This window comes from Rhyacophila brunnea, unplaced genomic scaffold (assembly GCF_057557595.1).
Source record: "Rhyacophila brunnea isolate RB1 unplaced genomic scaffold, BYU_Rbru_1.0 scaffold_8, whole genome shotgun sequence".
NCBI classification, from domain to species: Eukaryota; Metazoa; Arthropoda; class Insecta; order Trichoptera; family Rhyacophilidae; genus Rhyacophila; species Rhyacophila brunnea.
In genome coordinates this window covers 31,902,505-31,929,610 of record NW_028233350.1, presented here as the reverse complement: position 1 = coordinate 31,929,610, position 27,106 = coordinate 31,902,505, and the positions used below count along the sequence as shown (strand labels likewise).

The window sequence follows — 27,106 nt, the reverse complement described above, 5'->3', positions numbered from 1 at the left end:
AGTATAATTAACTTAATTTGTTTTGTGCTATACATATCATTATTTACTCATAGAGTAGGGCAATAATTCTTTTTCAGCGATAAAATTATCATGCGAGACGTGAAGTTTTACAGTGACAATATTCCGTATCATACATATCACAGTAAATGCATTTTGCACACCCCCATAAAAGAGCTATATGTCAAAAAATAAGACTGCGTTGAATATTAAAGATAATTATTTATACATAGAAAGAAATACGGGGTCAAAATGTTATACTTTGCATACATATCGTTAAAATTAAAAAGCACACTGAAAATTTTTATTATTCCGCTATGTAAAATTGTATAGCAGGCTGGATCATCTGAATTGGTCAATAATGAATGCACTCTTAAGTTGATTTTCATTGTTTGACATATTGCAATATAGATGGGGTGGGGTGGTGCAGTTTAACTTTTGTTACTCCTTTGCAATGACTGATCGCCATTTCACTTTATAGTATAGATCTAGTTTGCGGGTGGCATTCGGTCGATACTATGTGATTGTAAAATATATTGCTAAATTAATCAAACCAAACGAATTTTGCTTTCGTGAAATGAACATACTATAAATTAGGAAGAAGTCTTGCATATTTGTGAAACATAATTTAGAATAAAGGCCAGAGATGATTGTGAATATGAATGGACAGGGGCCGTTTGTCCTTGTCGCCACAACAGACAGAAGCGGAAACGTGAAGAGACGCGACGATCCGAGAGGCGGAGGCCGATGTTACGAGTCATAGGGATGAGGAACGGGGGAAGGCGGCGGAGGCAAGGGGGAAAAGCAGGCGGATGATCTGGATGAGGGAGATGGAGGGAAGGGCGGGGAGGGCGGACATGGGGTGGGAGGTGGAGCTTCCAGAAAGGCACCGGCACTCATGGGCAGAGCGGGATAGGAGAGAGTGCAGTCAGACTCGTCACACACGTCGGTAGAGCAGGGGGTGGGAGGAGGGGGCTGATTGATGGCACGGTAGTGCCGGTAGGGGCGGTGGCGGGATACAACGCTGGCCGAGGGCGCAGTGGTAGCTGGGGAGGGGGGAGGGTTGAGCGGTTCACGAGGGTACCTCCCGGCCAGGCTGGAACCGTTAGTCGCGGAACTGGACGCGCCCGTGCCCGGGTTCCTCTCCATCCCGCTGGAGCTCTTCCCGGTGAGGGCAGACATCCTTACAGCATCGGAGGGTTTCCGCGAACGGTCGGCCTCCGGCCTGAAGCCCGGCGGCTTCCGTCCCCGGGTTGAGGTCTTAGGACTGAGCGGATCGTCGGCGCGATCATCAGGTGAAAGGCGCTCGAGAGAGAGCATGCGGCGCCGGCAGTACATGAAGACGCCCGCCAGAAGCGCCAACAGGGCTAGGATGGTGGGCATTCCGATGATGTAGAGGGTGGTGAACCTTTCAGGGGGGCGGGTAGTCCGCCGCTGCGCACAGAAGGCTTCTGCCTCATCAGCCCCGTCGGCGCAGTGCTCCCAGCCATCACAGAGGGAGCGAGCGGGGATGCAAACGCGAGTACCGGGGCACTGATAGTTACGCGGGCCGCTGCAGCAGTTGGCCTCGTCAGCCCCGTCTGCACACTGCTCCGCCCCATCACACACCAGCTCCGTTTCAAGGCACTCCCCGTCCCCGCACTTGAACTTGCCCTCGCAGCGCGCGCAGTCCGCCTCGTCCGATCCGTCCGAGCAGTCCTTCTGCCCGTCACATCTGTTGACAGACATCCCCACAAAATAAATAAATATCTGTCCACTGACAACATGCGAAAAGTCAATAAAACACAATTTTCCTCCTTGGCTCTACAATCTGGTGTGGCTGCCTCCTGAAAGAGCATTCTTAACAGACTGTTTTTATGATGAATTGATATTAACCAATTGCTCAACTTATTAGGTCCATGCACTGGATTCAAACACACATTAAAAAACAACTTTTTAATTTACTAAATGCACGATTCGAAGCCGTGATGCACGTCACTATGGGCGCCTACTAACTCGAGTGATTCTATTGAGTAGTAGGTGTTGTGATGTTTACTACAAACGAATCTTAACATAATTTGTCCATTCGTCTTATTAACCTCCTTCCCAGGTTCACTTTCATATAATTAGGCTGTCTTTATAGAAGAAAGTTTCCTTCAACATTTTTGTAATTCACTGAGATTTTTTTTTTTTATTACATATCTCTGGAAATAGTTATAATGGAACCTGTGAACATGTACAGGCAATCAGTAGCGACCATTAACAATAACCTATTGTTCGGTGTATGTTAGGCAACCCTTGCAATACAGGAGCTATCCTAAAGATATCTATATAGTGAAAAGACCAAATTCAATAGCACCGGACCTTAAAAACATGAAGTATAATAATGCAAATGACAATCACCTCCATCCGATGGGTATGCAGTCCTTGACCTGCTTCCCGTAGTGAGGGTACTTAGAGGGTTGACAGGTGAAAGAATTGCCGTCGCAGGGAGGCGGGGGACCGCAGCGGGTGGCGTCCCCATTTTGGGAGGCCTGTGACAGCCCGCGCGTGCACCCACAGCTGCCATGCGCCAGGCACACCCCTCCGCACCCGCCCCCGCCAAAGCACATGTTTTTCTGGTCCAACTGAAATCGACAACAGTAAGTTTGACATTGTTTGCTTGCTATAAATTGCCTTATCTAATAGATTGGGACTGTGGGTTCTCTTTTAATCCAACCTATAAGATTATGTAACACGAATCGGTCAGACAAAATAAATCACCATGTATAATGCACATGCCTTTGAGATGACAGGTTATAACGTACTGTTGCAGTAGCATTTCAAGCCGAAGTTGAATATATGGGTCTCAGTGGTACGGAGTGGTGGTTACATTAACAGACTTTTTTTATGAGTGATTGCTAGTCAGTCATTCACTCAACCCATAGGGTTTCTTGCTCTAGCTAGAACTGTAAAAACACACCTGTGAATTTTGTCTGACATAAGATTCGAAACGGTGACGCGCAGCTTAAAGAGTGCATGAAAACATTAAACCAATCCAGTGATTCTAAAATTATCTGTGTTAAAAATTTAAAAAACAAAACAAACTTAACATCCAAAAAGTGCTACATGTGTTAAATATATCACATTTATCACTTTACATATTGCGTATATTAAGAAAAATAATTACGTCACGGCTGCCGCCTTAATTTATAGTTCCCCGCGAGCTGTCAAATATCGAGTGGCTAGTAGCAGCTAGTAGTAACATAATATTTGTTTCACCACATGCTGTGATCGTAATGACATGACTAATAAAATTGTAGGTTATGTTGATATATTTTACGTTTCAATATAAAATTTTTGGGTTCGGGCGTATCGGCCAGCACAAACATCCCGAATTTGACCGACATGTCTACCAACCTAAATTTTTGCCGTATTACGAATTTACCAATTATTGAAGATAACCGCCTTGTGAATGGAATGCCTTCCCTGTTAATTTGGACCAATGAAAATAATGAAAACATGTTAAAGTGCTAAATGTTAAGAATAGTTGCGCTGAAGGCCTGAGCACATTAGGGAACTAAGTGAATGAATAATCAATCTGAATAAATTTACTTCAAACTCAAATATTATGCAACAATTTGTGTGAAAAATTCTATATAACTATTATAAATTTTCAATATACGTAAAAATGTTCTCATTCCACCACATTTTTTTGGAGACAGCATACAAGTCAGGCCAAAATATTTAAATTTGACACATTACTATAAAAATAACAACACAACAACAAAATGTGAAAGTCAAATCTGGACTGTCTAGTGAGCATTATTATAGCGCCTGTACACGTGCATGGAATTACTGACAGCAATAGTGATTATTTTAAACTATCATGACAATGACGGTTTACACGTAAAAGTGCTGACTGTCTCTCCAATCTCATTCTTCAAGAGTACGCGAGGCGCGATGTTGTCATTTTATAGTACCTACTATCTGACAGGCCGTATTGAAAATAGGTTAAACTCAAAATGAGTAGTTTGTTTTTTTACCGGCATGTTCGCCCCTATCGCTCTACTGCGCTGGCGCAGATCGAAAATAATCTTACTTGCGCGTTGAATTCAGAACTGTCCACACTTGTTTGATTTATGCACGCAATCTTGCCAACTGCAGGATAATATATGTTTCCCCATACATTTTCTTACTGTGCACAGTGAATCTACGCACGTGTCAACGGGGTATTAGAATTAGGTGTACTGGGAGCAGTAATAGCGTATATAACTTATAACTTTGCATGCAAGGCAGTTTCATATATGAATCATTTTTCATGCATAAATAGGTTGTGAAGTTGTCTCTTCTGCCGCTTGAGTTCTCGGCCCCTTTATACTGCTGTTATGCAATTAAAAATCTGTTATGGTTTGTTTACAATAATAACGATGTGATTCATTCAAATGCTGCACCACATAAGAAGATGACCATCACTATGATGGTCGCAGTATAGTACCAAAATGAACAGAATGGATTTTTGACAACTATTCAAACGATCCATGAAATTTTATAATAGTTAAGAATGTAGCAAATTGATTTGACAACCTTATAAACGGCCACAACATCGGTAATATGCAGGACATGCATAACGGGGTGCGCGGGGGCATCTTTCTTGTTGAGAGGCAAGTGCATCAATTGTTTCTCCCCGTCAATCCAGTACAAGGTTCCTGATAGCACCGCTAATGACTGCACAATGCCGCCTTGCCAGATTATTCGCCTGCAAAATAAAAAATCATTTATTATTATGTATACCATATTGGTCCTAGGATAAGTACACACTACTCAAACGTCGAGGTTTATTTTGACGATGCGGCAAAAGACTTTCACATCGAACATCACAAAATCTCAGTTACGTTGAGAAACACGTTTTAATATGACTACATAATCAAACGAATAGGTGTAAGTTATCAAAAGACATCTATTTATGAAGAAATGTGTAATTTTCACATACTTGTATGTGAAAAACAATCCAAAAATTGCAGAAAGTAGCCAGTCTAGGTGTACATTCAGGGACAGTTTGGACATGGGAATATTACAAAGGGGATCCAGAGATGTCACACGACACAGCACGACCTGGCTATCATCCATTTCTTGTTGAAAATATTTGATAAGAAACCTTTTCATGAGGTAGCCAAGATTAACATTGGATTGTAGAACCAATCAAAAAAAAATATGTGGTCTCGTGATTTACCTTCCGTCGCCATTCAACGAGGAGGCATAAATTTGTTTAGCGTTCGCCCAGTAGACTGTGTCGGTGTAAGGGTCTACGGCGAGCGCTGTGATGTTGGGTGCTTTGGCGATTTCTACCCGACCCGCCCCGTCCATTCCGGCACTGTGAACTGCCCCCGTTCCCACATCGGACCAGAATATTAGCCTGAAACAAATTCAACTCGCTTAATATATGATTGCATTATTGGCAGTTAGTGAGAAAAAAATCAAATACTGTTTTATTTACTATATTATAAATAAAAGATCTTTTACATCGAATGACAGCATTAGCTTAAGTTTGAATTTATGTGATCTTTCTCAAAAATTTGAGTAGTTGTACGCAACATTTTTCAACCATAGGCGACTTTATTGCCTTGATTAGAGCTATTCAAACAATGTTTCTGTTATTTTTCGTTATCCAAAATAACACGGATATCACTTGGAAAAAATCTGTATACAAGGCGGTTGGTTATTTACAATATTACAGTGATAAGCGAATATTTGAGTTGGTATGCATGTTGTGTGAACCGCGTCTCTGCAGAGTTCGGCCAACTTTGCGTGGACTCGTGTGGAGCTTCATACATGCCTATCTATGGTGTTGCCTTGAGGCGGCAACCGTAGCACTAGTGTCAGGAATTAACTTACAAAATAGCCGCATCTCAATTCTCAATATATAATTGTCATACTCTATGACACATCATATCTATCACGTTTATTTTATTGATTTGAGATTTGATGAGTATAGAAAGAGTGATTGTTCCTCAGTATGAAGGTTGAATAAATTAAAAGGCAAAGGAATGGATTGAGGAAGCAAACAGAAATACTGGGAAATTTCATTTAGAGAGAGAAGTTTCACATCAATGAGTGACAACATGGTCATTATCCGTTCAGTTTTGTGCAGGGAAATAAAATAAAACCGAAAGTTTGCCTAGCTTTCTTTGCGGGTTAATTTGAAATGTAATAACAACTATGACGATTACCTTTTATTCTGATGCAGTGCTATGTATCTGGGCATCATTCCCGCTCCTTGAACCACCACTCCGATGGAAGAATCGTTGTCCAATCTGGTGACGTTGATGGTGTTGGTCTTGGCGCACGACCAGAAGATGGTTCTACCGATCGCATCCAGGGCCATGTCGATGGGGTAGATCAATCCGGAGACCAGAACGACGGGCGTTCCGCCACCCGTCTCAGACATATGTCGGATGGTTTCTGTGCGGCCGTCTATCCAGTAGACTCTGCGGTGTAGGGGATCGTAGTCCAGGGCGCGCACCATCTTCAGGCCGGCGAGAGGTAGAGACGCGTCGGGGCAGTCGTTTCCGCCCGTCATCACTCGTCCCATGCCGTTGCGCTGGCTGAACATTATGAACTCCACAGGCGCTGCCATTACAAAATCACATTATTGAGGGAATACAGTTGCATAGTTATGAGAGGACAGTTTCAATTGCAGATTCTTATATTGTGATTAAAAAAAAATGTCTAATGCAATTAATGTGAGACAATAAAAAAAGAATCACTTATTCTTAGTCCACAGTCCTAACATTTATAAAAATATGTATTTTTTAATTAATAGGATACACAACACTAGATTAAATATCAAACTACAATAAAAATAATCATTTTGGTAGAACAATTTGGACACGAAAGACATTACAATTAATTTCATTTACTGCTATTGTAATAATAAACAGGTGCATACATAATATATAATGTAATATAATTTTGTTGTTAGGTTGGTATTAAACACTAACCTGCGCATGAGCTGTTATCTTTGTTCAAGTGATAATGCGTAGGGCAGCCGCATTTGAAGGCGAGTTTCCCGTGGAAGGCGGGCACAGCCAAGCAGAAATGTGAGCAACCGCCGTTGTTGACGGAACACGGGTTCGTTCCCAGCTGCAGGGACTGATGGTAGACCACCATGTCGGAGATGTATTCCAGATTTGATTTTATGTGACTTCTGTTTCCTCCCGTGCTTTTTAAAGCACTTTCAATATCGCCTGTAGTTCAATACATTAACAATTAAATTCAATACAGTGGAAAATCTATATTCTAGGGTTGGGTCTCATATAGCAAACGGCAAATACGGGCACATTATTTTTGTGTTTCAAGCATAAATGATTGGTTTGAACGTTATTTTCTTTTTTCTGCTGTATTTTTATATTAGAACAATAATAGATTTATTTTTAATTAATTGGTTTCTGTCATTAAGTTTTAAAATATTTTCTTCATAAATGCGCTTGGCGGTTTTTCAAGTTATGGACATGACATAATGTGTGACATTACACATAGAATATGTATGTTTGTCACATTTTGATCACATTTGGACTTTATTAATGGAAATAGACTTTTCATTAATATCATTATAGTTTTCGCGCAAATCAAAATGAAAAAATAGGTGTTCATATTCATCTTATGATAAAAATATAATATATATATTGTGGGGTCACCGCTTCCATTTCTTAGACATAGCGCCATAAACCAATGTAAGTTTTTGTTATTTGGATAAGTAGACCAATCGTGAAACCTCTATAACTTGAAAAATAATCGAAATACACTAATTCATGGGTATAATGTGAATCTTTCATGTGAATTTGAGTCAATTCCATCCTAGAAGCTAAAATTTAGAAATTGAGGAGAGAGGAAGGAGCTAAGGAAGGCCTTCACCCAGCAGTGAATCAAAACCCCAGCTGATGATGTATTAAAATATGTTTATTTCAGAATACATGTGCTTTACGAAATACATGCACAAAATGATTTTAACTGATTTATATAAAAACACTTCATAATATATACCTGTATTCCAATCGGCCCAGTAGATATAGTCTCGATAAAGTGTCAAGGCGAAAGGCATCACCACGTTTTCTACGATCAGCTTCTTCCTGTTGAGGCCGTCCAAATCGGACATTTCGATCCCGGCCGGCTCTAGCGTGACCCAGATTAGGTTACCCTTCACTGAGTCGATGGTGAGGGCGTTCGCCCGCCCGATCTGATCCATCAGAAGCGTCGGCAGCGATCCGTCCATCCATGCCCTCTTAATGCTCTTCGAGCCCCACTCTGACCAATACATATACCTGAATGTATACAAAAAGACCAGATTAATAATAAAAACAGCTTCCAAATTACATACATCTGTGCATATTATTATGAGTGACCTGACAGATTACATCAGCGTGTTTGAGCAGCCTCCACAGAGTGAAGATTGTATTAACAAATTTTTGTTTCTATGAGTTACGCAAAAAATTGTTACACCAACACGTGCTAATCAAAGCGTTACCATTGAAGCAGGTTTTATTCGGCTGCGGTGCTGAAAGTCGATGCCAGATCAAATTTTTAGCAGATTTGCATGTCAGGTAGGTATTTATAGATTATTACTGCATGTGTCCGTCCATGGTAGGTAAATAAATAAAAAAATGAGCACACTTTAATATTAGGAAAATTATCGAGCACTACAGTTCGTAAAATTTTCTATTTCTATTAGTAAATACCAAATACCTACTCAGTCGATTCGGAAATTATTTTATGAATGGATTGATAGAATGAATAAGTTGATTGTATATTTTTTTTTTAATGTATTGTAATAAGTTGATATTGAATGGATTATGGTATGAATGATTTCTTTGCAAAGTAAAATTCGAATGGTTAGATGGTTGTATACATTAGTTTTGAATGGATTAATAATAGAATAATTCGTATGAATGAACTAATTCTCATCTGCAAATACTGTTTATTTGCCCCGTATATGAAAAAATTACGCACAGTCATGTAACGAGCGGCCGCTGTATAGTGAAGTATATAATATTATGTTCAGTGATTGAAAAGAAAAATTATAACACTAGCTATGGCATAATTATTCATTTAAATCATTATTCATATTATTGATGATCTTATTATCTTCCAACAAACTCAATAATTGATGTACAATAAAAAATACGCTGAATGGGTTCTACGAAACACCATTTAAGAAACACTGATATGGGGCATCACACTGGATAGGTAGGAGGGGGCCATCAAGGTTCCTAGCATGGGGGCCCACTTCAGGACGTGGGGGTCACTGGGTTGTTACAACATACCCTTTAGTGGGGTCCAACGCTATGCTCTTTGGTTTCCTCAGTCCCTGCCAAATAAGTGCTCTGCGGTGCGATCCATCCATTCGAGCCACTTCTATTCGTTGAGCTGCTGAATCGCTCCAGTATAAATTGTTTCCCGCCCAGTCTATGGCTAACCCTGAGAAAAAAATATGAGTCCAATTAGTACTGTCATGGTTATGTATAAATATCGCGTGTGTGTACATTATGTAGAAGGAATGAAATTTATTAATATTTAATACAACTATACTTTCATCGGAGTGGTCTTCGGCAACACTCACGATCGTGATGTAAGTACAATTATTTCGGGGATGGTCTAAAATATTTACGCATTAAATATAAATCATTCTTCGTAGTAAAAGTTGTCAAGCAGTGACAGTCAACTAAAATGTGACGAAGGAGTTCACATTGGTTTTAACAGAAACGGAGTATTTAGTAAAGTGAATAAAAATATGATTGATAACAAAGTGCTAAAGAATGTGATGTGATGTGATCCACGTGAATTGTTTATTTTATGAATAATTGTAATGTGATTTTTCACCAAATTAAAATATCTTTTTATGCAATTATGACAGGGGAGGTAACAGAATATAAGCCACAACCTGAAAAAGGTGACCGAAAAAGAAAATATTATTCATCATAATATTATACCTTCAACCACGTTAGTCCACTCGATAACTTTTTCGGGATTAGATCCGTTGACTGCACATCGGCCGATGTTTCTCGTTTTGCAATCTGCCCAATAGATTCTTCCATCGGAAACGTGGACAGCGAGAGCACTACATTAAACATTAAGCATTTTAAAAATGGATTTGAATTGTTTTACAAACTTAAGTTTTTATTATCAATTATTGCTATTATGTATGTTATATTTTGCTTGTCAAGAAGACCATTCGAAAAATAATATTGTGTACTACCATATAAATTGAACTAGTATTTAGGAACATTATTTAGTATGGTTGAATTGTTAAATTACTATCTTCCGCTTAGGCAGCATCAAACGCTTCGTAAATAAAAAAGAAAATGGCAGCCTGCTGTTGATGTCTCGCTTTAGTTACTAGCTTATGTATTGTTTATGAGTAAACTTCTTTCATGTTACAAAATTTATTTTTAATCTCGGTGTGAAGATTGTTAGAAATCTCTGCAATGCAAAGTAATCTGCAGCTAATTTAATCATTAGCCTAAGTAACCTTTTTTCAGATTTACTTTCATATGTATATAAAAGATCTATCCGAATTGAAGAAGGTTTGCCTTAACAATAAAATAAACAGAATTTAATAAGCTCAGCGGAAGTGAATGAATCTCACCAAGCATCTTTGATATCCTTGATAGGAAGAAACGCATCGCTGTTTCTATTTTCAATGCTGAGCCTGCCGATTTTATCTTTACGGGCGTACAGGAGGAAGGCGGAAGGTATCACGCAAGTCCTATTATCATTGCTTAGCTCCAAACCTGTACGTACAAAAACAAAATGAAACACATTACATATATTATTGACTGACGGTAACCCTTGATCGAATATGAATCAATATTTTAAATCCCCGTAGAGATATTTGCGCTAAACCTTACATTCTCCAACTGGTTCAATCTTCTGGATTCTGGAGTCTCACCTCACCAATATTTAGAATTCCCATACCATTTTTCACCCACTATATCTTCTCAGTATTAATATACCCCTGATTTTCATAAATTGGTTTGCTATATACCTACATACATGATTGATATATTATGTAAATGGGGTAGGTATTTTACATTAATGCCAACGATATCGGTAGAGCAACCGTCCCTGGCGCTGTAGGTGGACATTTGAATTCCGCATTTGGCAAAGACGACCTGTTGTTTCGTTCAGAGCAATAGCTAACCATAATTCCTCATAAAAAGGGCTTCATATTTATACAACTTCACTTTGCAGGAGTGATTTTTTTTGTTTAATATTCCTGTAGGTACGTTAAGATACTTTATTGGTGTTCTTACCGATAGGACATCCGCAGACAAAATCAGTCGGTCTCTTGAAACATAGATGTGAGCAGTTGCCGTTGTTGTAAAAGCACTCATTTATTGCAGCTCCGTCGTCAGAATTGAAAGCCTTGAGGCCCATCACGTCTGGAAGTTGTTCCACTATCACTTCTCTGTCAGCGCCTTCGAACAAACAAATGGGATTACAGTTTACACCTTGTGTAGATATCAGAACAAAAAATTCTGAAGATATTGGAAAAGTCTATTCATTATACATATTGTATTAGGTTCAACCACATGTGTACGTAGAATACTTATTATTTTAAATAGTATCTATTTTTTATGGGAATCTTACTTATTTCTCCAAAGTGCTAGTTATCTCCGTACAATTGCAAATTATTAATAATTTCATACTGAAGTAAAATGTGGCGTTACTCATGCTAAATTTCATTACACGAATGGAATAATAAATTGATTTACACTATTCATTCTCATATTTAAATATTTTTTTTCTAATCAAGTTAAAAATTAAATAAGCATTTTGGTATTGAATCTTCGCCTTTGGTATTAATGCAGGAACAGCAGTGAATAAAGAATATACTAGATGTTAAAGGACAATGATAAATGGCAGACATTAATAGATGAAAAAATTACCTGTTAACTTATGTACTCTATCAAGACTTCTTCTCTGCCAGTCAGTCCAGTATAAATAGTCCCCCAGGAGTGTCAGACCAAATATGTGAGGGAGATTATCTCCGATCAGTTCTCTTCTATCTGATCCGTCCATTTTGCAAAACTGAATATACAAATAACATAATAAATAACTCATTCACAAAACATAGTAACGGTATCACAGTCATGGCTTTACAAAGTAAATTTGAGACAAGGGACAGCCAATATTTTTGAGGCCCTCCCTTGAAAAATAAAAACTGCGGGAAAAAAATATAATAAGCTAATTTTTATAGAAAATGATCATTTTAAATCGGAATAAAAACCGAAATGAAAAAAATAGTGGTTCGAAGCCCTGCATCTATCAGTGTTTAAGTGAGGGTTCTTTCCATTAAGCCATTGATCTGTGTGAATTCACACAGCATGCGACTCGATATCAACATAATCTGAGCTCAAAAATTTCAAAAAAACTCAACTGTCGAGCCTCTGGACAATATGGTCTGTAGGAACCAAGAAATAAGTTTTGAAAGATTTTTTATTTATTTATTTGATAAAGATACGTTGAGTACATAACAAATTATTAATTCAGGACGTTCACAACATGACATTTAGAATAAAAATTACAAGTAATCAGTTCGGAAAATCAGAAAAAATAAAGTGGAGGAAAAAAGAAAGCAAAAATAGTTTTATACAAAAGAATAAAATTATAAAAACAACAATGATTCAAAAAGTACAAATTAAACAATAAAAAAGAATTTAAAAAACAGAATATATAATGGATCGCCAAAAATATCTACATCTCTAGGGAGTGCATTGAACAACCGCACAGCCCTCGCTATTGGTGCCTGGTGAGCCTGACATGAGGAAACAGCTTTCACCCAAAATAGCTCATGGCTGCGACCACGCATGTAATTGACGGGTGCGTAAAAATTTAAATTTTGTAGAATATCGGGATTGAAAATGATACCACGTGAGAGCAGGGAAAAATGCTTTAAGAGCAGAAGTGACCTACGAGCTTCAAGAGAATGAAAGGCGAGCATGCCTTGAAGATGGTGAGTTAGTGCATTATAAAAAAAGGAAATACATCAAACAGATATTGATTTACCTCAAATATCTACAAACCTCAATTTTATGTGTGTACGCGTCACCCCAGTAGATGTTCATGGCTTTGATGTCGAGAGCGATACCGTTAGGCCAACCCAAACGGTCAGACACCAGCAGGATTCGGTCGGTGCCATCCAAGGAGGCTCGTTCTATCTTAGGTTTCTTCACGTACCAGTCAGACCAAAACATCCAGCCGAGAGATGGAGCCACTGCTATGGCTCTCGGCTCACTCAAGTCTTCATTTATGAGCACCTGATCGAATAGATAATGATACATGTTCAAGAACCAAAATATCGAGACTAAATTTAATACTTTAAATAAATCAATTATGACTATCATTTTTGGCGGGTTTACAGAAAAATTTACCAGTGAATAATACATGATTTTTTTTTACCATAATACATTTTTGTTCATATTAATACAAATACATTATAAAAATGATTTTAACTACCTAGGCATTTTATTTACCTTCTAATTTTGTTATTCATTTTAAATAATTATAGCTGAGTTTCAAACCAAACGTTTACACCAGAAGAATAAGACAGCTGTCAGCAAACGACAAACACATTTCTTTACAAGTTAAGGTAAAATGCAATGTTATATAATCGTTTGCTATCGACTGTTTACTGGCGTATATTGACTATTATATTACTTGGATGTGAAGTGGTGAGAGTGAAAATACCTTTGGACTTGAGCCGTCGAGTCGAGAGGTGGTGATGGTGTCAGCGATGGGGTCCGTCCAGTAGAGGTTCCCCGCCGTGCTGTCGACGGCGATCCCGTCTGGATTACCTGCCTCCCGCTGCACCACAGTGGACTGGTTCGTGCCGTCCAAATGCGAACGGGATATCATACGGGCCTTCAACACAAATTCAAATGCCACATGAGAGTATCTTATTCATACTCTTAAACAGTTGATTATCCCTACACTCATGCGCATCGGCTGAAACTGGCTTTAGAAAATCACATTATACATCGATTCCGATCGTACCACTATATCTATATCATCGGCGTATCCGAGGAGTTGCGTTGCTTTATCATATTTGATCCCTGTTTGGATTAGAGTCTTTGATGATATTTTCCAACGCTACATTGAACAATAGACAGCCGTGAAAAAATATTAAATACAAGTATTCCGTAAACGGATTGAATTGGTAACTATTGGTACATATTATGGCGTAATGGTAAAACGCTCATTGTTTTAATTATGAAAAAATTTGTTGCATCCCAATGTGTAATTATTTTGCTATCCAATGAGATGTAGTCAGAAGACATGCAATCCAGATTTACTCTGTAAGTGAAGATATGACATCGGACCGTGATAAGTAGTTTGTAAGTGAAGATATGATGTGTGTGTTTATTACAGATGCCTCAAGGGTTCAGAAATTAATATGGGCTGCCTCTTCCTCAAGATGCTAAATATCACCTGCAAGGTGTAGTCGACGGAGCTACAGGAAACTCTATGTGATGTGCATTTATTCCACCGGGGACAAAACATGGATAAAGATCCAGTTTGACGTGAAAGGTGGCAATTCTTTGTGCAATTTTATCATTGTTAGATATTAGATTAGAAAATGTGTCTGCAACGTTACATCATCTGTCCAGTAGATAAAGTTGCGGGCGGCATCATAGTCGACGGCGATGGCTGACTTGATTCCGTGTAAAGGAATGGGGAAAGTGGTGTAGTCAGGTAGGTCGAGTGAGACGCGGCATATCGCTCTCCGTTGCACTAAAATCAGTTGAGCTTGAGGACCGTCCGCGCACCGCTCTTTGTCGAGCAGTTTGACACCCGTCGGACATGCGCATGTGTATCCTGAAATAGAGACATACATTGTTAGTAATAAAGGTACATAGTGTAAAAAGGAGCAAAATCAAAGAGTATTGACTATAGAAAGAGTGATTCATACATTTGATAATTGCAAGATCGATTTTAGTATGGTTGAATTGGTAACTAGTGAAAAATTTATATTCTCTTTAAAAACAGAACTGAAATGGTGAGCAGTCGGCTGTTGAAGTTTTGCTTTGTTTAATGATTATTTTAATGATTTTTCATAAAAAATTATTTAGGTTTGTAACATAATGCAAGGCATTTTTATCTCGTGCTGTATTGATAAAAATATCTTTGAGTACAAAATTTGTAGCTTCGCATTCTTATTCGCATTTAGACTAATAATATCAAAATAAAATGTTACGAAAGTTACTAGTAAAAAACAACAAAAAGCTATCATTGCAAAAATAAAATTAGCGAAAAACAGTGCCATTTAACTGTTTCTTTTTGGTAATTTTTTACAAACGGACTTAGTTACGTATTTCCTGCGCACATCGATACAAAACTATCCTGCTCAGGGACTTTTTTGGTGGGTAGAAAATGTTAAAATACGAGAAATGTCATTTTCGATAAAAATGGACTAAAAATGGAATGGTTTTCACGGAATGATGACGAGATGTCATCTAAAAACGAATCACCAATATGAAATGATTTGCATCTAATTTAATCATTGGCCTTAGAAACCATTTATTCAGCTTATAAGCTTCATCTTAGATATGTGGAAGGTTTTCTAGGGAAGGGCTATATACTATATAATATGCTCTAAAACTAGACTGCAGCAAGTTTAACATGAAGCGTGGCCATTTCGAGAACTACAATACCGACAATCCTTTCATAATATATCGCAGCGCCACGACGGCGGCCATGACACTTCAACTTATAATTTTCGCACTCTAGGTGGTAGACTAAAAAAGTTTGAGAAACTTGCATTACTTTAAAATGATATTGCTGATTTATAAATTATGCAAATATATCTGATTCATTGTGAGAGTTGACTTTTTGGCAAAAGGTGTAATTATTAGTAGTTCTAATAATATGTAATTAGATATTATTAATATTAATTTATATTATTATATATAATAATATTAATATTACTTGGTATAGTAAGTAATGCGTTAGCAATATCTACAGTTAGGTAACCAAAGAGTGAAATATTTATGGTAACTATGAAGAGATTTGTCAAAAACAATTATTGGGCTCTCCATTGATAAAGAATCCGTTGCCCATAGAGTATATAGAATTACACATACTGCTTAGTCAAAACGATAAATTAAAGAATATTTAACATTACGCAAAAATTAAATTCTAACGATATGAATGTACTATGTTATAATTGTAATACCACAATTTCACCAAATCAATACAAATATATATTATATTCATCAAAATAAATTAAACTGTTACACCGCTGTTACAGGGTGCAGTACATGGTGAAAATCAAACATTTTTAATCATATTTTGATTTTTTCATATGTTGAAATTACTTAATAATAGATGTAGCTATCATTTTATGATGTTAGTTATATAGAGTACGATATATTTAATATAAGAATTAATTGATTTATAAAATCTATTTTTATTTCAATTTGTCAGTTTGATATGGTGTGGTGTTTGAGTGAGTAAAACACATTTTTTTTTTTTTTTTATTAAGGAAAACAAACAGTTACATATTGATTACAGAAATTTAAAATATAATAATAAAAAGTTATTGCAACCAGCAAAGTTTCCATATATACATTATAATATAGTTAAGCCTAACAAGATAGAGAGTACAAATAACATAAATATAAAGAAATTACATAAGAAGATTAGATGAGAAAAATGAGGAAGAATAATGAATAATTAAATGATATACAAAAGATAAAAAAGAAAAATAAAAAAGTAACATAAAAAATAAAAGAATATATAATAAATATATATTATTTTGAAAAAAACACTTTCTGATAGAGTATATAATAACCAATAGAAAAAATCTTTTTTTTGAAAAAAGTAAGTCACCCCGACGGGGAATCGAACCCTGTATCTCCCGAGTATACGCCTCATCCGTCGCATTACCATTATGCTACGGCGTGACATACTAATAGCGAACAAATTTTAACTATTGGTCAATTACTATACCTACCCATCAGCGTTCCTTCCAAATCAGCTACTTTGGCAATCGATTTTTGTTTCTTAAATCAAAGTAGGTATATTACTATTACTTTTGATTACTAACCGACGTCGTGGAATTTCTCCAATATTTTTTAGATGTAGCTACTTGCACTTGCTAATAATTTATAATTAACTATTTCTTTTATTCAACGAATAATTCACAAGATTTAAGAATATATCATTCTGATTATTGAACATATATTATTTTGAAAAAAACACTTTCTGATAGAGTATATAATAACCAATAGAAAAAATCTTTTTTTTTGAAAAAAGTAAGTCACCCCGACGGGGAATCGAACCCTGTATCTCCCGAGTATACGCCTCATCCGTCGCATTACCATTATGCTACGGCGTGACATACTAATAGCGAACAAATTTTAACTATTGGTCAATTACTATACCTACCCATCAGCGTTCCTTCCAAATCAGCTACTTTGGCAATCGATTTTTGTTTCTTAAATCAAAGTAGGTATATTACTATTACTTTTGATTACTAACCGACGTCGTGGAATTTCTCCAATATTTTTTAGATGTAGCTACTTGCACTTGCTAATAATTTATAATTAACTATTTCTTTTATTCAACGAATAATTCACAAGATTTAAGAATATATCATTCTGATTATTGAACATATTATATTATTTTGAAAAAAACACTTTCTGATAGAGTATATAATAACCAATAGAAAAAACTCGGGAGATACAGGGTTCGATTCCCCGTCGGGGTGACTTACTTTTTTCAAAAAAAAGATTTTTTCCGGTCGGATTTTATTGCTTAGGGTCGAAAATGTTGTTTTTAAACGATCGACACAAACAGTTTTGCTCGGTATACCCGAGAAGTAGCTCGTTATAAAAGTGAATAAATGTATGGAGAAAATCATAAACTAATATGTCAACAAAAGCGTTCCTCATTACATCTGAGATAAACTGTATTATTATTTAGCTCCAGTTTTAGTATATCTTTATTTTATTATTTTACTTCTATCGTCGACTTAAAAAGGGTAAAAAAAATACCAACACCTATACATATTTGAAATGTTTTCTTGATTCCACTGATAACAAAATTAACTTAAAATATAAATAAATTACAGAAAAATGCAATAAGTACCTATAAATAGGTATTTAGAGAATTTATTTGAAATAAATGAATAATAAATGGATTATATCAACTTTAGTAATCAGTATGGCCTTTTAAGTGATCCTGAAAAATTCACCCTGTCTCCAAAGGTTTTTGTCAGTTAATTGACACAATCAATCTATTTTTATTAAATCAATTGGTATTTTACCTTGAGGTTCGGATGACAGAAGGCAGAGGTGTGAGCAATTGGCGTTGTTTTGTTGGCAGGGCTGCAAAGAAGTGGGCGCAGGCTGTCGATTGGAGTCCCATACTCGGATATCGACCGGAACTTGGCCCGGCTTGATCAAATCCTTGATCGGACCTTTCGCACCCATATCCCACATCAGAATAGACCTACCGATGCAAAAATCCTCCTATTAGAGTACAATCATCAGCAGGAATGAACTATCGAGAGACAACGGAAATGGCTATAATGAACTATATACATAAATGATTGGCTCACGCCCACCATGCGGGTAGTACAGAGTTATCTACGAGAGAATCCTTGAGAATGACAACATAATAAATATTTTTTGCAGGATATGTAAGTAGTGAAAAATATAATTATGATGACACCATTAAAAAGTCTATTTAAAATAATTGATCTTCTGTAAAGTTACAAAATACCTTAATTAAACTTCTTTAAATCCCTCAGAATTTGTGACATAAAAATTATTTAATATGACACCTGTTTCGCCCACATATATTCACACAAATGTAATTTTTCAGTATACTTTATACCTGGTAATTAATTCTATTACATGTTCTAAGATTACAAAGAATAGTACATAGAATAACAAACCATGTCTCCCAGTCCGTCCAATACAACCTATTATTAAATGTAGTGAGAGCAAATGCGTAAGTCAATCCATCTTTGACGATGGTCTTTCTGTTTTTCCCGTCGAGGTCCATGACATCGATAAACTTCAACTTGGCGTCTAGCCAATAGATTTTTTTTGCTTCATAATCCAGGGTGAGACCGTTTGGCCAAAATATTTTTTCGTTCACAATGACTTTTCTGGTGGCGGGGTCGCCGTTCATCGCCGCCCGTTCAATTTTCGGTACTTCGCCCCAGTCCGTCCAGAACATCAACCTGAGAGGCAAATTTAAACAGAATTATAATAAAGTCATCGGATCGAGAGTTATCGAATTGCCACTGACTTGACTATATATGCCACAGGTATGCTACGTAAGACACGAAATCCAGAGTTTGGTGAGGCAACGGTGCGTGCATCAGTTTTGCGAATGGTATGACTGCTCACACAAAATACAATGCAAACAAATATTGCAAAACATAGTAATACGTGACACATCTAAACAGACCATTTTAACGCCACATGAAGTTTGGCGCCAGTCATGTTTTGCCAAAACCTATTTTTTTCTTATTGGCGCTATTGATTTGAAATCTACCCTATTGTCATACAAACTTTACTTGACTGCGTTTCAAAATAATGAACTAGCTATTCCCCCTCAATGCCGCCACACATGATTTCCATTTTCATGTCAGCGGTTTTTTTATCTGCAAATTTACACATTTTATAGTCACTTATCTTTGATTTTGGTAGTTTGGAAGAGAGTAAGAGAGTTACAAATGACAGATAAATGACACAATGTTTTTGTAGGCTATCAGTTTTAATTGTTATTGAATGTTCTGATGGTTCTAGCCGAGCTCATGTGACGTGATGATAATATATTTTAGCATAATCTACAGAGTACGGTGGGTGGTCTCATGCCGTGTGCTCTGAGGATGCCACATGTGACGTAAGCCGCCTGCAGTCAAGCACATTCCATATCGTCTTCTATGGACTCTGTGCCTCATAATTACCCATGCAAGGATATTGCTCCAAATAATATGAGTGGAATTACAAAAACAGAAAAATTGTATTGGTATGGATCAGTGACACACAAACGGCATCACCAAATTTTTCATTAAACAAAATCCTAATTTCTTATATACTAAGTTCTATCGTGCAAATACATATCTACGTAATGCAGCGTGGAGTGATTGAAGTAGCTGATAATAATATTATGTAACTATTAAATTAAAAATAATAAAATGTCACGTCTAGTATAATATATCATTATTTTTCAACACTTTTACGCACTGCGGACCGTGAGAAATTAGAAACTGGATAAATTGGCCATTCTTTCTAATAAGTTGTGAACCACTGGTATAGATAATGTCACATTACTGTGGAATGGAGTGTATAGATTTCTATGTTATGATAGTCTAAAAAGAAAGGAATGTCAAAGAAAATAGAAATAAATAAAAAAGCACATGATGTTTTAATTAAAGGTCAGGGAAATCCATCATCGAGATATGCATTAAAATGATTTTTATTTTTCCGTATATTATGATAATATTGTGTAAAAACAGACCACAGAATTCAAGGAAATGTCAACCACACAATAACTGCTATCAATAAAGCAAGGATCAAATTCCATCAGAATTGACCTATTTTACAATTAACATTTCATTAGAATCCAGAGTGTAAGCGACTTACTCCACACTTTTTCCTTTCTTTGAAGGATTGGCTAAAAACCATTCTTCAAAAATTATGCTATCATCTTAATACTAAACCGTATAGTGATGTGCTCTATCATGGAGCAGCCATGATCCTCAGCTGTGACATATAATTAAAACGGCTCACGTGAACTATATTTATAATGTTTACCCCTTCATTGGCATCACCGCTATGGCTCTGGGTTGGTCGATGTCAGACCAAAATAGCACCTTCCTATGCGTGCCGTTTAGGGAGGCCACCTCGATTCTGTTGGTCTCTCCATCGGTCCAGTACACCTTCTCCGTATACCAATCGATGCACAAGCCATTCGGAGTATTCAGCCCACTGCTTACCACACTAAACTGGAAGTGAAGACAAATACAAGTTAGATCAGTGTTATTGGGTATTACACAATATGAAAAAAAAAATTGTATGTAATTAAGAACATACTGATTCTTTTTTGTAATCATGAAAATGAAAGACCCATAACTGTAGAGGTTATGGTTAACACATTCGCGGCCACAGGTTACATAATAAATACCTAATAAATGTGACACATATTGAAATTGTATTAAGAATGTTTTGCTTAATTTTTTTTAACTTTGCGATTTAGATACAGTATAACCCCTATTTTACGTTTTTTAAGGGACTGAAGAAAAAAAACCTAATTGGAGAGAAAATGTAAAAGGGGGGTATTGAAAAAAAGAACATTTAAATTTTATGTTTCTAAAAAAATAATGTTTTATTAAAAAACAACATTCAATTAAAATTTTTATTGAAAAATCGTTCGAATGTCACGACCCAATCATTGTCAAGTGCGCGTAACTCGCATATTTTGAATATTTCCGACGTAAATCGCGGGAAAGAAAAACGTAAATGCGGGTATTAAATGTACTGAAATACATCGGGACTGAAAAAAACACACGCAATTGCCGGGAAAACGTGAATTCCGGGCACGTAAAAACGAGGTTATACTGTATATAGAAATGAGTTAAATCTTTAGATAAGACACTATCTAATGGAAATAATATTATGTTCGCATTGTGACAAGTAGACAGGGAACATATTGCCAGCGCACGCCACTCACGCCCCGCCGAATGCTGTCCACTCAGGCCACACTTAGAGTAGACCGTGCTTGTTCATTTAAAACAAATCTTTATAAAAAAAATATTTAAATCAAAACAAGAAAATTTTATTTTCTATAATCCCCTAATATTATTATCTTAAAACATTTTGGAAAATTTCTGAATTCGACTGAATCAGGGTATTGACAATGGAGTACGAGATTTAAAAGATTTTATTATTTATGTTGTGTGACAGGCGAAAAATAAGAATAAAATTTTTTGAAACGTGTATGTACTTAGTTTTTTATTTCATTTTCAAAAGAGGAAGTTCCCACGCCCCACCCTGTATATACTAGTAACTTCTATAAAAATAAAAAAAAACCTATAAAAAATGTGTTGATAGGGTAACTGCATTAGTCCCCGGACAGCTTCAGTATACGGACAGTTTTGTACAAATATAACGAAAATAAGCAAAGTATGAGAGTTTCATATGAAGGATGACTCACATATTGTGCCTGTATTGTTCCTTGACCAATAAAATTATATTTGTCAAGCACAAATGAATTCATTCTATAGTATTACATTAGTAGTGGTGCACATGCTGACTCAACAAAAAAAAATATTCGATTTCTTAAAAAATAATTAGTGAACGAAGGATACAAAAAGTACGTTAAAACTATGATTATTTCATTTATTCGCTTCAAAGATGTTTCATATTATTCAGTAATATGTTCTTGTATATTATTCAATGATAAAAATAATGTATTTTGTTAAATTTAGTTAAATATTTGGTGTCCGGCAACTAAAGTGCAAAATTTTATCTTTTTTTAGTTGTCGGACGCAGTGTCCGGGCACTGAATTTATAAGAGACATTGAGTATTTGTGTGTGTACAGTATCACATCGAGGCTTGCTTGGTTTCATACAAGTTAGAAAAGGACAAACATAGAATTGTAAATATTTTTAGTTTTCGGACACGATTTTATAATTTTGATCCTGCTGTCCGGCGACTAAAATTCAATATTGAATGACCGGACAAAGCTATTTTCTAATTAATTATTATGTATTTACACAATTATCTCCAATAGCTGGTACGAGTACGTCAAATACAAGCACCAGTTCATCAAGTGTGGGCAATTTAACATTAAAATCTCATCTTTTTTACCCCAAACCTACTCAATTTGGGAGTAAAAATAGAATAATAAGACACTGTCAAAGCACCAAGCGCCATTTCTTCGGAAGCGTGGAAGAAGATCATAGAAGAAAAAGTGAAAGATGACAAAAGTACAGCAATTCATAAAAGATGAAAGGTCTTCCTTAGAAAAGAGAAGACAAATAAAAAAAAGGAAAGCGAAAAAGGCGATTTGCCAAAATGTTCTGATGAATTAGAAAGTGATGTTGAGGATGGTTTATTATTAAAGAACATTGGCTGTGATGGATGTGTTCGTTGGTTTCACCGCAAATGCACGACAATGTCTATGTTATCTTATAGTGAAGCATCACTAAAAGATTTTGTATGTAATTTTTGTTTAAACTTAGACCTAAATTAATATGTTTATCACCCGTATAATCACTCAGACACCCGTATTACGTTGAACCCCGGTTCCGGGTTTGTAGGTGTTTAGACATTAAGTCACATATCCAGGCTATTGGGTTGGGGGTATAGCACTGAAGCATTTTTTTCTCTGTAAAACTACTGAAGAGTGCTTGATTCAAGCATGGATTTTTTACACTTAGTTCTCTTTTATATTTATGATTGAAAATAGCACTAGAAAACATTTATTTTTCGTCAGAGAAGGGATTAGGATTAGTATTGAAATTTATTTTAGTGTGTTTGGAAATATAATTATGGTGACTGAAGTGTTGAACCTTTTTAAAATTATCAATGGCAATAATTTAGTTGCCAGCAGTTCTCAAGTATGTTTTTTTTTTGTAAGCCTGCTTTGCATATTATAGAACACAAACAAAAGTTACACAGTTTGAGATTTTTTGGATGTAATAAAAATTAATGTCAAAATTTGGTCAACTCACTTGAGATGTTTATTAGTTTTACCATTTGATTTATGAAGTTCAGTTTTTTATTTAATTTTGCTTTGCTCAATTTGCACTCAAAATTACTTCGACAGAACTATATGAAAGAAACACATTGAATAAATAAAAATATGTTTTTTTTTCAAGTTATCAGTTGCTTGAGTGCTCATTGTGAACTATTTCTGCTTTTATTGCATCACTGTATTAACTAAAATTGTTTAAACGTGAAAAAATATTTTTTTAACACCAAAACTTGTCTTATTTTCTATACGAAATAATCTGTCCGACCACTAAAAATAGTACGTCCGGAAACTAAGATTGTGTGTCCGGAGACTAAAAAAACCAACCATTTTTCTTAACATGAGAAATATGATAGTAATTTACCTAAATATAGATTTTTAAAATATTTATAAACCAAAAGAATATATATGTAAACATTTATAAATCATAACATATTTTGTTTTCTTCTAAAAATGGAAAAGATAATCGAAAATAAGGTGAGAAAATAGTTAACTGTCCGGATACCAGTGCATTTACCCTATGTGTTTTGTACTTCAACTCAATTGGGGTTAACATAACCTTCACTCCATGGACGCCCATATATTCCGCTTGTCACCGACAATAGTAACTATAATTACATGGTATATATTACTAACAACACCCTAGTTACAGATAACAATCTACAGGGAAGTGCACTAATTTAATTATCTATTTTATTATTGAATTTAAAATTAATTCTCCTTTCGACACGAGCCAATTATTCATCAATTTACTAATTAATTAATGTAAATTACCATGTTCGATCCTATGCAGAGCATATGGGCCTCGACAGAGTAGAGGTTGTATCAGATTCTTGTGTTGTATGAGAAATGGATGTTAGCCACTTTATCTGCCTATTAGGTCCATAATTTGGGTCCAAAGACAAATTGAAAAAACATGTGAATTTACCCGACACGGAGTTCGAACCCGAGACCCATATTCTTTGTAAGCTGACACATCACCGCTCGACCACTTCAGGTAACAAAATTTTATTAAAATTAAGGTAATTCTGCCGCAGATGCGCGCATTATCACAAACTAAGATTATATTACTACTAGGTTGCGGTAGGTTAGATTAGGTTTGGTTTGGTCTAAAAAGAAAGTTATAAAATCTCATGCGCGCATCTGCGGCACATTTACCAAAATAAATTTTGGGCATGTTTAAATGGTCATAGCAACATAGACTCAATTCGATTCATTGCATATTCATTACATATTCAGCACAATGTACAAATGGTTTTTGAAGGCGCACAAACTTTCATAATTTTTAGGATATTTAGTGTCCGTTCATGTCGTCCGCGCTGTCTTGTATTTTAAACATGTAGTGTGGGAATATTAAAACAAACATTAAATGCCTCAGATAGTTCCACTAATTTATGAGTGCCATGGTTCTTTCACTGATAAAAGCCTTGAGGCCAACCCGTTGAGAGCGCTATTCGACATCCAAATTATTCGGAGCACAATCCTCGCCCAATGTACAGTCAAGGACTGTCAGTCAATAGTAGAAATCATTTGATTAAAAGCTTGGTCTAACCTTTGTCCCAGTTTGTGTTCCATTATAGCCGGCACATTGAATTGAACCTTTCTTGTGGTCACTCCAGCAAATGAGTTTTCCTTGGCTATAAAAATCCAAGGCGTGAGCATCTTCCAAATTACGCACTATCGCCGCAACTTTCCCCGGCCGAGAAGTGTTTGTAATCCTGATGTCCTGCGCGGTCGTGTATAGGAGCACTGTGCCCAAAGAAGGTGTGTATCCTGGAAAACAATAGAATAGATTATTACTTGAAAATAGGTCCATGTTATATCCTGTTTAGCGACGATGGATTAATATTCTATTTATGTTTCTGATGACTTTTATCTTTTGGAAAGAAACACTAATTAATTGTTTTCTATTAATTGTTATGAACGTAAGTCGTAGATTTTTTCATATTATTCGATATAATGAACATTTTTAATATGAAATACAAATTCAACATTTACGAGATCATAATTTTATGCAATTGATTATTGAATGACAATCTTTCGGCCCACAAACCTAGTATTTTTACTACGTTGATTCAAAAGTACAAAACACGGTAGACAATATTAACGGAATTTGAAATAACACCTCGGACACATAGTTGTAAGGAATTTTTCCGCAAGATTAGTATTCCACCTAGCATATTCATGAAGCAAATTGCTCAGAATGCTATTGTTGTAAGTTCAACTACCGCTCGGTATAAATATTTTATCATCAGATATGTATCTGAGTTGTTCCAAATTATATTATCCATATAAATCAGGAAAATACTATATCCCGATTAAAAATCCCAAAGAAAAAGTTGACATGCGTGAGTACATAGAACAGATTCATAATAATATTATAGACCAAGACTTTGAAGCCAATTTTGTTTAGTGAATAGGTACCAGTTATGCCATAAAAAGCAAGAAATACAAAACTGAGCGTCCTTCAATATTACCAATATTGAATGCATGATTTGTTTATGACAGACGAAAATATTGAAATTAACACATGTTTACGTTTATCCCATTTCGTCCACACTCGAGAGTTATACCTTCTTACAGCAACACCTAGAAGGGAACCCACTTCCCTTTTTTTGTAATCCCTGCGTGAATAAGTACAAGAATGTTTTATTTTACTCATCACCCAACTGAAATGGGTAATAAAAACTTGTTTGAACTACATTACGAATACCATTTAAGTATATGAAATCAAGTTAAATTTATTATTAACGATGTAATTAAATGCTAAGTAATTATTAATTGAATACTTCGCGTATGTTAGAATGACATTTGAAGGAAGATGTTAAGGACATTCGGCAAGTAGTATAAGTTTAGTATTATCTTACCATCGGCATTATCGAAAGAAAGCAACAATATGACACAGGAAGAATAAATGTATATGTTTGTGCAAATTAAGATATAGATACGTCTCCAAATATTCATTGCTTTGCTCCTCGAACTAAGTTCACCGTAAGTTCATTCGGTGTTTATTTACATTTTATAACATTCATAAATTCCTCAGAATTTTTACAAATGTATGGTCTGAATCTTCAACAGCTATCGGTCGAAATGCGATAGACACGATTACGAATCCGATATTTTCGGACAAACTTTTCAAATATTCAATTTTGTTTACCGAAATTTAAGATTACGGCCTATTCTTTATCAACGAAAGAAACACATTTTAACATTTCGACACCCTCAACAAAACAACCATAGATAATAATAAAACATAGACATTTAAAACAGTGTTGCCATATATTGAAAGTGGAATTATAGTACAGAGCCTCCAAAATTATAGTATTTGGGGATAAAATATAGTACGCGTTGTCATCTGTTGAAAATGAAAATTTTCCC

The 27,106-nt window shown here is 35.8% G+C and overlaps 1 protein-coding gene across 1 annotated transcript; it reads right to left on the bottom strand.

Annotated features, from left to right (window-relative positions):
* Positions 1 to 600: 600 nt before the first annotated feature.
* On the bottom strand, positions 601 to 27,106 carry arr (low-density lipoprotein receptor-related protein 6). The gene is made up of 20 exons (XM_085958618.1): positions 26,596 to 27,106; positions 25,281 to 25,501; positions 20,787 to 20,977; positions 18,914 to 19,204; positions 18,281 to 18,465; positions 14,609 to 14,829; positions 13,702 to 13,875; positions 13,038 to 13,271; positions 11,901 to 12,042; positions 11,265 to 11,429; positions 10,598 to 10,742; positions 9,942 to 10,069; positions 9,276 to 9,429; positions 7,999 to 8,276; positions 6,957 to 7,202; positions 6,186 to 6,585; positions 5,189 to 5,371; positions 4,543 to 4,714; positions 2,380 to 2,603; positions 601 to 1,711 (listed from the first exon to the last, which is right to left on the bottom strand). The coding sequence occupies exons 1-20, from the start codon at positions 26,690 to 26,692 to the stop codon at positions 748 to 750; spliced, it is 4,815 nt and encodes a 1,604-aa protein (XP_085814744.1). The 5' UTR covers positions 26,693 to 27,106; the 3' UTR covers positions 601 to 747.